This window comes from Piliocolobus tephrosceles, chromosome 1 (assembly GCF_002776525.5).
Source record: "Piliocolobus tephrosceles isolate RC106 chromosome 1, ASM277652v3, whole genome shotgun sequence".
Taxonomy (NCBI): Eukaryota; Metazoa; Chordata; class Mammalia; order Primates; family Cercopithecidae; genus Piliocolobus; species Piliocolobus tephrosceles.
Genome location: NC_045434.1, coordinates 8,236,438 through 8,247,500, shown reverse-complemented (window position 1 = coordinate 8,247,500; position 11,063 = coordinate 8,236,438). Strand labels below are relative to the sequence as shown.

Here is an 11,063-nt window from a genome sequence, read left to right as displayed (position 1 = left end):
AGAAGAAGAAGAAGAAGAAGAAGAAGAAGAAGAAGAAGAAGAAGGAGGAAGAAGAAGAGAAGGAGAAGAGAAGAGGAAGAGGAAGAAGAAGAAGAGGAAGAAGAAGAAGAAAGGAAGGAAGGAAGGAAGGAAGGAAGGAAGGAAGGAAGGAAAGAAAAAGAAGAAGAAGAAAAGAGAAAAGAAAAAAGGTTTAGCTCTTGGACTAGTCCACAAATGACTATTTTAAATCTTGCACCAAAAAAAAATATTTTAAACAAAACCATAGCTATACTATGTTATAGTTATGGGGGTATTTACTTAATGAATATTCACTGCATGTCTGTAATTTGTTGGGGGTGTTTACAGACTATGAGGGGAATTCTAAGATGCGTCAAAAGCTTTAGGGATTGGCTTGCGTGTTTCTTTAAGATGATTAATATTTCAAAATGTGTGGATTCAGGCGTACCACTACCATCTTTGTGCATGTCAATCATTGCTGAGGTTGTAGAATGAAAAGAGGTATGTTTTTGAAGTAATTGGTTGAAGGGGGAAAATGAAGGGGATTCAGACTGTATATATAGGCTGAGGCAGGCAAACAGCTTGAGCCCAGGAGTTTGAGACCAGCCTGGGCAACATGGAAAAACCCCATCTCTACAAAAAACAAAAAAAAACACAAAACTTAGCTGGAGGGTAGTCCCAACTACTTGGGAGGCTAAGTTGGGAGGACCTATTGAGCCCAAGAGGTCAAGGCTGCAGTAAGCTGAGATCACGCTGCTACACTTCAGCCTGGGTGACATGGTAAGACCCTGTCTCAAAAAAAAGAAGAATAAGGAAGGCTTCATTTGGCCACATTCCTCCAAAATAGGTTTAAAAAAAGAGTGTATACTTGGCCGGGTGCAGTGGCTCACGCCTGTACTCCCAGCACTTTGGGAGACCAAGGCAGGTGGATCATGAGGTCAGGAGATCGAGACCATCCTGGCTAACACAGTGAAACCCCATCTCTACTAAAAATGCAAAAAAAAAAAAAAAAAAAATTAGCTGGGCGTGGCAGTGGGCACGTGTAGTCCCAGCTACTATGGAGGCTGAGGCAGGAGAATTGCGTGAACCCGGGAGGCGGAGCTTGCAGTGAGCCGAGATCGCGCCACTGCATTCCAGCCTGGGCAACTGAGTGAGACTCCAACTAAAAAAAAAAAAAAAAAAAAAAAAGAATGTATACTTGTAATGACTCTCTCACATAAATGCACATGTGTATATACACATAAAAACACACACACACAGATTTGATCTTCATTATTTGCAGATTCTATATTTGCTAACTTGCCTAGTCACTAAAATGTATTTTTAACTCCAAAACTGACATGCATGAGGCTTTTGTAGTTATTTGCAGACATGTATTGAGTGGTAAAAATGTGAGTCTCCCAATATACATGTTCTTAACTGAAATCAAACAAGGCAACATTCTGCCTTTTTGTTTCAGCTCTTTTGCAGTAAGGCATCCTTTTTGCAGTCTATTTAGTACCATGTTTTTTGCACTGTGATGCTTTTTTTAGTGATTTTGTAGTCTAAGAGGGCTGCAAGCACAGTGTTGAAGTGCTGGCTAGTGCTTCTGAGCACAAGACAGCTGTGATGTCCCTGATGGGGAAAAATCTGTGTTGTGGACAAGCTTTGTTGAGGCATGAGCCATGGTGCTGCTGGCCTTGACAGCAACAGAATATATTAAACGTCTTTAAACATCAAACAATGTTATGTATTGATCAGTCAATGAAAATGTTGTGACCCCAGAGGCTCACAGGAGCCCTATATTTTTTCTAGGAGTAATAGTTCAGTATATGCTGATTCCGTGCCCAGTCCATAAATAGCAAGAATCGACCATGTGTGTGTGTACACATAAGTATGTATATATGTGTGCATGTGTGTATATGAGAGTGAGAGGGCCAGAGATTACCTGAGGTAGAGTTAACTAAGCCCCAGAGAGAAAAGGGGAACAGAATACATAGTATCATGTACGCATAGTCGTAGAGGACAAGAAAGGAACAAGAAAGGGGCATAGATAAAGTGACAGTTCCCTCGATTTGCCAAAAAGTTTACTGTCAGCCCAGGGCAGCTTTCTTTCTTTCTGAAGTGAGCAGAAATGGTCTAATAGAGTACAGGGTATAAAGGACTGTGCAATTAGTACTTCATATGTGCTGAATAGTTTGGGGAGTGCCTCTAGAGTACTAATAGAAAGTCACTTTGTTCTGAAGACATTGATGAATTTCATCCTTCTCTTGTATCTTTAATTATTACTCTGATTTACCTTAGCCGTCTTTTTGCTCTTACGGCTGCCTTTTGATTTGTTTTTGTGTTATTTGAGACCCAGGGAAATTTACTGTTTCCACGGAGTAGGATTCTAGTCATTCAACCCCACATTGTGTCTATTCAACAGCTAGATTGAGTCTATATTAAGGTGTCTAAACAAAATCAAACTAAGAAGCCTAATTATGTCACCAAACTGTAGCAAACAAGCAAACTGTAGCTTGTATCCAAGCTGGATTTTTTTAATGAGGTTTTGGGTATAGAAAGGAGTTGGGCTTGGAGGTAGGTGACTAACCAACTCTCTGGTACAAACTCTTTCCTTTAAAAGAATAAAGAGATTATAGGGATTGGAGACCTTTATGTGTTATACTTTGGTGGGGACTTGTGTGTCTTAAAACAACCCTTGCCTTGTCTGTATTCTTAGATGTAATGTTCTTTTAGAATATTACCCAACTCTCTCATTTGCCAGAAAGATCGGTATTTGTCTTGTAATATGGCTTTACATGGTCTTACGATATTATTTGTGAGGCTGACTCTCAAAGGTAACTGACAAATGAATGAAGTAGTATTTGCTCAAGTAGTAAAATTCTTGAGCAAAGCCACAAATAACTGGGGAGAAAAGTAAGATTACTGTGCAATTGAAATTCTAGAAGAAGAGTTTTAATTTTTGGAATAGCTTGGAATATTTGCAGTAAAATGTACCTCCTTTACTTCTTTGTATTCTTTTGATGCGTCACATTCCAAATGCAAAATTTATGAAACTGTCAGAGGATCAGCTTCTCTGGCAGATCTCTCATCAGTTCTTCTCTCCTTAAAAGAAGCTTATTTTGAGACAAGTCTTTGTTAGTTAATCCTATCAACGGAAAACCTGCATTTCAAAACAATCAGTAAATACAAAGCAGAACCTAGCTTTGTTTAGGTGGTATCTATCAATTCTCTTGAAATCTATCAGGCTCTAGCTTCTGTAGCAGTTCTTGGCTGAGCTGCTTGTCTATTTAAACAAAAATAATATTGAAAGAATATTAACTTCTGAAGACTGGACTCAGAAATCATAATATGGTGGTCTATTCTTAATGCATGTAGAAAATGTGATGTTTTGGCTCTTTTAATACACCTTTGTGAGTTATAAAATAAAGACAGGACTACAAATAAAAATATTCCACATACTCTATAAAATACAGATTTGTGCTTCCTGAAGTCTATAAAATCTCCTACCCTATATTAATATTAAAAATGTACAGGATCTTCTCTCATAAGGAAACACAGTTAGAATGACAAATTTTTAGTTTGAGATTATAAAGAGTGACAGAAGACACTTAAGAAGAAAATAAGCATGGAGTCATTTTTGTATCAAAAAGAAAATCCAGGCCAGGTGCAGTGACTCATGCCTGTAATCCCAGCAGTTTGGGAGGCCAAGATGGGTGGATCACCTGAGGTCAGGAGTTCGAGACTAGCCTGGCCAACATGATGAAACCTCGTCTCTACTAAAAATACAAAAAATGAGCCGGGTGTGGTGGCGGGTGCCTGTAATCCCAGCTACTTAGGAGGCTGAGGCAGGAGAATCACTTGAACCTGGGAGGCGCAGGTTGCAGTGAGCAGATGTCATGCCATTGTACTCCCACCTGGGCGACTACTCTATAAAATGAAATGCTTGTGTTCTAGAAAGTATTATAAACAGCCAAAATAACAAAGGAAAACTATTGTTTTAAAGCATACTTGAATGAATAAACATTTCTCAGATCACTAATAGTTAATAACATTATTTGGAAGATTTGGGGATAATCTGGCTCACATTAAACATATTTATACTTTATTTTATTTTATTGTACTTTATTTTATTTATTTATTTATTTATTTATTTATTTATTTATTTGAGATGGAGTCTCACTCTGTCACCCAGGCTGGAGTTCAGTGGTGTAATCTCAGCTCACTGCAACCTCCTTCTCCCAGGTTCAGGCGATTCTCCTGCCTCAGCCTCTCAAGTAGCTGGGATTACAGGCACCCGCCACCACGCCCCACTAATTTTTATATTTTTAGTAGAGATGGGGTTTCACCATGTTAGCCAGGCCGGTCCTCAAACTACTGACCTCAGGTGATCCACCCGCCTTGGCCTCCCAAAGTGCTGGGATTACAGGCATGAGCCACTGCACCTGGCCATATTTATACTTTCAAATGCCTCATGAATTAAGTCAAGCTTTACTACATACAGATGGTAAGAAACATGAAAATAGATAGAGTTTTGCTGTATTCAGATCAGTACATTTATCAAGATAATTAGGTTATTTAAGGGATTCAGTTGGCCAGACTTTGAAAAACTATTTCATTTTTGTTTTTCTAGAGAGCACAGTCAGACGAACTAGAAAAAATAGAAAAGCATGGCCGATCTTCCAAAGACAAGGAAAATGCCAAGTCTCTGGACAAACCTGAACAGTAAGCATGCCTTATAGCCGTGTAGGGGGCATCCAGGCTATGGGTGGGCCCGTTTTGTTTGGAAAATGCAAATGCAGTGTCTTCAGTGCATACTTGTTATGAATGAGATGAGAATAAACATCTGTGTATGTGAATTATATTTTTCTTCTTAACTTGGCTTTATTTCCTTAGGTTCCTTTATGAACTGTCACTAATCCCCAACTTTTCAGAGCGAGTCTTTTGCATCCTGTTCCAGTCCACGTTTTCAGAAAGCATTTGCTCAATTCATCGCAAACTGGAGTTACTACAGAAATTGTGTGAGGTAAGTTCTGGTCCAAAGAGAGCTGAACTTGAATCTCATTTAATTGTGCTCAGCCATGTTCATATTTCAGAAAGTTCTTTTATTTACTGTAAGTACTCACCAAATTTGATGGATCACAGTCCCACAGAAGGGAACATTTTATGATTGACCTTCAAGATCAAAGCAAATGTTCCGAGGGGTGCCCAGGGCTGCAAGACCACATTGCTAGAATGTGGCCAGTACATGTTGGCCTCCAGAGACTTCTCTGCCCTCTCCTTTTGCCAAAACAAAATCTTCCGTTTTCACGGTCCTCTCAGACATCAGACTTCCAAAGGAATGTAATTTGAAGGCATTTTTCTTTACTTTCTTTCGTTATCTGGAAGGACTCCTCCACAAATTGTTAATAATTATTCCAGCCAAATAATTTAGGAACAGCCATATGACTCAACAGAAGACAGATATTCTTCTGAAAACAAAAAATAAATGCTTGGCAGAAATGACCAATGTTAACATTTAAAACAATTTGTCAAATATCAGTAGTACCATTTGTTCTAGTTGTGGTAAATCATTTTGAAAAGTGAAAAGATGTTTTTAAAGGCTCACATTTTCAGAAGAAGTGACATGCAAATTTAAGTTAAACACAGTGTTTTGAAAGAAATGAGTGTAAGCTCTTTGGGGGTAAACCTAAATTTAGAAATTAATCTCTGCATCTGCTTTTTGTTTTCCTCTGCTGAGGCCAAAAATTTGTTTTGTTCCAGACATAGGCACAATTAAGACAATGGCAGATATATTAGTGATGTTATTTTGTAATAGTTCTCATTTGGCCTTATTTAATAGTTCTCATATAGCCTTATTTGTTCTCATATAGCCTTAGTTCCCATATAGCCTTAATAGTTCTCACACAACCTTGTTTACCTTGCGATTACATCATAGAAATGTCCTAACATAGCATCCCCCAGCTTACAAAGGCATACCTGAATGTTTGTGGGTGGTACAACTTTTACTAACTTTCAAGATACTGCTCTTAAAATATACCTAATAATTAGGAATGATAAAGTTTGGTTGTGACCCAAAACTACTAATATAAATAGCTGGCATTGACTTGATGATTCAAACAAAACCTGGTATAAAAGTTGTTTTTTGTTGTTGTTCTGTTTTACAGACGTTAAAAAATGGCCCAGGGGTTATGCAGGTTCTAGGTTTGGTTCTTGCCTTTGGCAACTACATGAATGGAGGAAATAAGACTCGAGGACAAGCAGATGGCTTTGGATTAGACATTCTTCCAAAACTGAAAGATGTCAAGAGCAGTGTAAGTATTTTGCATGAGTGGACATAAGCAAATTGAGAATTCAATGTTTTATTTAGTAATAGGTCTGAATGTATAGCAGTTGTAATAAATATTTCTTTTATGTTCCTAGGCCAAATGTTTCTTTATGTTCTGAGCTAGAAAAAAGTAATGTCCATCAGATATTTGTGATTAATAATGTTTCCTAAAGTGAATAATTTTTATTCCTATGTCTAATTAATAATTACAACTTTTTAATATAAAAACAATATAAAATAACTTTTTATATAGTTTTAATATAAAAACAATATAAAATAACTTTTTATATAGTTTTAATATAAAAACAATAATTTCTTTTACTGTATCTTTCCCATGTCTGCTAATATTTATCCTTTTGGAATCTGAAGGCTAATTATTTTCTATGAGTTAGATAGTGTATCTCTTGTTTTTTTCTTTGTCATGTCAAGCAATGGAGGCCAATAGGTCCATATTTTGAAAATAACACAAAGATGAGTAAAATGGCTTGTAAATAAAATATAAAAGATGATTCTACTCTGCTGCATATGATTTTCTCCTTGATACTGGTGCGTAGTGGGATGTCTAAGCCCTCTTGCAGATCTAATTATTTTTGGTACTACTTCTGCAGTTGTGTTTGTTTGAAATTAATATCTAAGCAATTGTGAGAGTGCCAGGAGAAACATGAGGTTAGGAATGATGGTTAGAGTCACAGAATGAAGTCTGAGATGATAAACTTAAAAAATAAAAGAGTTACATTTCTCTAATAAAAGAATCATCACACAAAAAAGTAGGATAAAGGAAATTCTGGACATGTTTTTGAAATATTAAGTTTAATAATTGGCTTGTAGAAATAAAAATATGTAGGATTGTCCTTCCTAGATAATGAAATAATTTCCTGCATGGGAGAGAGAGAGACTTTTAGGCTGAGGCAGGAGAATGGCATGAACCTGGGAGGCAGAGCTTGCAGTGAGCCGAGATCGCACCACTGCACTCCAGCCTGGGCGACAGAGCGAGACTCCATCTCAAAAAATATATATATATATTTTCTGCCAGCCAACAATTTGTTTATTATTTTATATACAGATGATTCTCAATGTAAAATGGAGTTATGGCCTAATAAACCCATCCTAAGTTGAAAAATACCATAAGTGAAAAGGCATTCAATACATCTAACCTAATAAGCATCAAAGCTTAGCCTAGCCTGCCTCAAACATGCTCAGAATACTTACCTCAGCCTACAGTTGGGCAAATCATCTAACACAAAGCCTATTTTATAATAAAGTGCTGAATATTACGTGTAATTTATTGAATACTGTGCTGCAAGTGTAAAACAGAATGGTTGTATGGGTACTTAAAGCACAGTTTCTACTGAATGTGTATCACTTTTGTATCATTGTAAAGTCAAAAAATTGTAAGATGAACCATTGTAAGTCAGAGTCTCTGTGTGTGTGTGTGTGTGTGGTCAAATTAATATAGATATTCACTCAACATTCTTTCATTGAGCATCTATGAAACGGTGGACGCTGCTTTTCCGAAACTGAATAATTCATAGTCCTTCCCTGGTACACCCACAGCATATGATGTTTTTATTTTTATAATTGTTTGTTCAAATGCTCATGTGTATGATACACATTTTCATAGAAGTCTCTACTATAGAGAGCTGATAAATTACATTTGTTTAAAATAAAATGCTTAAGCCGAGTGCAATAGTGTGAGCCCATAATCCCAGCTACTTGGGAGGACTTGTCAAGGCCAACCTGGGCTATACAGTGAGACCCCTTCTCAGAAAAGAAAAGTCTTTTTCTTAACCTATGGTGATTCTTGAATACTCAGCAACTGCTGGTTGGAGTGAAACAACTTTTGCAAATAATATTGAAATACATAGCATCAATATCATGTTTAAATTATAGAAATGAACTGGAAATAGATTCTAGTGATCATATACAAATAAGAGATTATTTGTGGGACTTAAAAGGTATCAGTTTATATGTCGTATTCAATCCTCTATTAGATTAAATACCATTAATTTAGATAATCAAGGGGTAATCTAAAATAAAAATTTTAATATGTAATCAAGAAATAAGTTTTTAAAATAGTTTCACTTGTACTCAGAAGAGCTATGCAAGGTCTTCCTGAATTGGTTCTTTCTCTGTAAAACAAATGTAACTATACTAATTCCTTAGTACTGTTTATAGCCCTCCATGGACAGAGCTGTTACTTTGATCACTTAGAATTTTTCTCAGCATGCCTAGTTTTGTTAATTGATTCAGGTGCTGCCAACCATTTCACTGAATTACAAGTTGGGAGAGAGAAAGGAACTCAAGTTGCTTAAATCATTTTACAAGCAAATCCTGTCTAATGAGGGACGTCTTTAATAGCTATATTACTGACTCATGTCAAACTTGATTATAAAGAGGTTTTGCTCTTTTTACAAATATAGAAAAAATCGTGGTTATATTAAACATTCCAGAGAATGTAGTTTGTATCATAGGGTTTGTTTTTAAAGTAAAATATATACTTGAGCTCTCAAATTCAGATTATCTACTACTACTTTGGAACAATACACAAAAAAGTTAAATAAAAATTAATGCCCCTAAATAAACCAGAAAGGAGGTGACAAGGTATTTTTGAAGTGTGTTAGACATGAAACAATTTTACCTTTTTTTAAATAGAACTACCCACATTGTCTTATTTATAAACACATGAGTATTAATTTGTCAAATCTCAATTGCTGACATAACAAGTTATAATATTGGAATTGTTAAAAGCTCCCCTTTACTTAAAATGATACTTAGCTTTTTTATTTCCCTAATCTATATGCTAATGAGCCTCAATCAAAGTTACTGTTGGAGTGGTACCTATTTGTTCAGCTGTATATCAATGCTAGCAATGTTTAATTATTTCCTTTAAGATAGTAGTTTTAAAACATAAAAAAATTATCAAACAAAACAATAAGAACACAAAATAATAAAATATACAAGACATGAGCTAAATTTCTAATTGCGGGGGCTAACAATTGGAAAGTATTTACAGTTTAGACTTTGCCCCTAAATAGCTGTGCTAAGATTGGAACACTGGGGAGAAAAATCTTTTAAGCCATCAAATTCCTTAGACACAATGGCCAAGACCATTCAAAATGTAAAATTTCACATTTCATTCCAAATGTTCTCATGTATATACATGAATTTACTAGAATATTTTTTGGTAACACTTTATATTTAATTAGTTAAAAAATATATTGTCACTGACTTTGGTCTTTCTGCCTAGGACAATAGCAGAAGCCTTTTGTCATATATTGTTTCGTATTATCTCCGAAATTTTGATGAGGTAAGACAATTTTTACATCTAGTCATATTCCATTATTCTTTATTTGTCGGATGATTTGGCAGTACTTTTTGTTGTTGTTTTTGTTTTGGAGATACCTGCTATTGTTCTTTTTTATATTGATAACCAATTTCTTTGAATATAATGGGGTTTTTTGTTCATTAGGATGCTGGAAAGGAACAGTGCCTCTTTCCACTGCCAGAACCCCAGGACCTTTTCCAGGCCTCGCAGATGAAGTTTGAAGATTTTCAAAAAGATCTCAGAAAACTGAAGAAAGATTTGAAAGGTAACTTAAAATCCTGAACTCATGTTTTCTGTTTATGCTTTTTTAATGAGAGAAGGCAGACTTTTCAATGTTTTTAAAGAAAAGTAATCTTTTTTATCTTTATAGAACTAAGTTTGTGTGTGTGTGGCAAAAGAACAATTTTGCCTATATTCTTTGGTTGTTTAAAACGTTATGTGTGTCAAAAATTTGGTTATTAAGTAATATCTTGGTTATTTCAGTTAACAATCTGTTTTGTCAGGAATAAGTTTACATTTTGTTTTCATTTTATAACCAAGAACATTTGGGTATTGGTCGTGTCATGGTTGGATACAAATTATGTCATTGTTATAATAGAAGATAAATAGTCCCTCCCCATTTTCCCTTGGTGTACTTGCCCAAGATTTCCTGGCTTATGAACTTTCCTGGGAACAAAATATCTTCTACTTAAAAACCACATGCAAGTATATTGTTTTATTACCAATCAAGCTTTATATAAATTTATTTTGAAGAACAATAGGCTGAAATTTTTCAAATTTCTAAATTAAAAGTAGCATTTACAAAAAAGCAAATAGTTTGCAGATTTTTTTATTTTGTAAATAAAATTCCTGCTACCCCCTTTTCTTGATATTCTTATTGAGTTGTGAACACCTCAGCCATCAGTTTCAGCTTCTTTCTTGGTGTATTACATAGAGATAAGGAGTAAATACATTTACCTGAGCTTTTCGTTTGATATACGAGAAGAAAAGGCCTGGTTACCCCTGTCCAGAAACCAAAAAACAGAGAACTTTTTAAGAGACTCCCAATTTTGAGATATGTTTATCTAAAGATACTGATCTGTAATCAAATTCATAGAGTTGTTATATTCCAGTCACAGATGTTTTAAAATGGATTCCAGTGAGCATAGGGACATTATGTAGTATGCTTATAGTTCTTATATATTCAACAACATTTGTTATGGACCCGGCTCCTATCAGACATTTGCTAGGTGCTGTGGATCCACAAAGGTTACAGTCATCGCTGTTGAAGAGGGCTAAAATTCTGTCACCTAGACGTACCCTGTTGGAGCCTTACAAGTTGGTGCTCATTGGCTGAGGCCAAGAAAGACTGCCTTGACTTGCTCTGTTTTTCGTACAATAATAATAAATAAAACTATATTGCATTTGTATAATATTATGGTACTGTGCATT

At 35.6% G+C, this 11,063-nt stretch overlaps 1 protein-coding gene across 1 annotated transcript in view; it reads left to right on the top strand.

The window, feature by feature from the left end:
- The window catches only part of FMN2 (formin 2), a 390,950-nt gene that overhangs the window by 233,563 nt on the left and 146,324 nt on the right, over positions 1-11,063 (top strand). Inside the window, exons 7-11 of the mRNA XM_023216188.2 lie at positions 4,613-4,704; positions 4,876-5,005; positions 6,147-6,293; positions 9,555-9,614; positions 9,777-9,897. Of these exons, the coding sequence (XP_023071956.1) occupies positions 4,613-4,704; positions 4,876-5,005; positions 6,147-6,293; positions 9,555-9,614; positions 9,777-9,897 (550 nt within the window). The remainder of the gene's footprint in view (positions 1-4,612; positions 4,705-4,875; positions 5,006-6,146; positions 6,294-9,554; positions 9,615-9,776; positions 9,898-11,063) is intronic.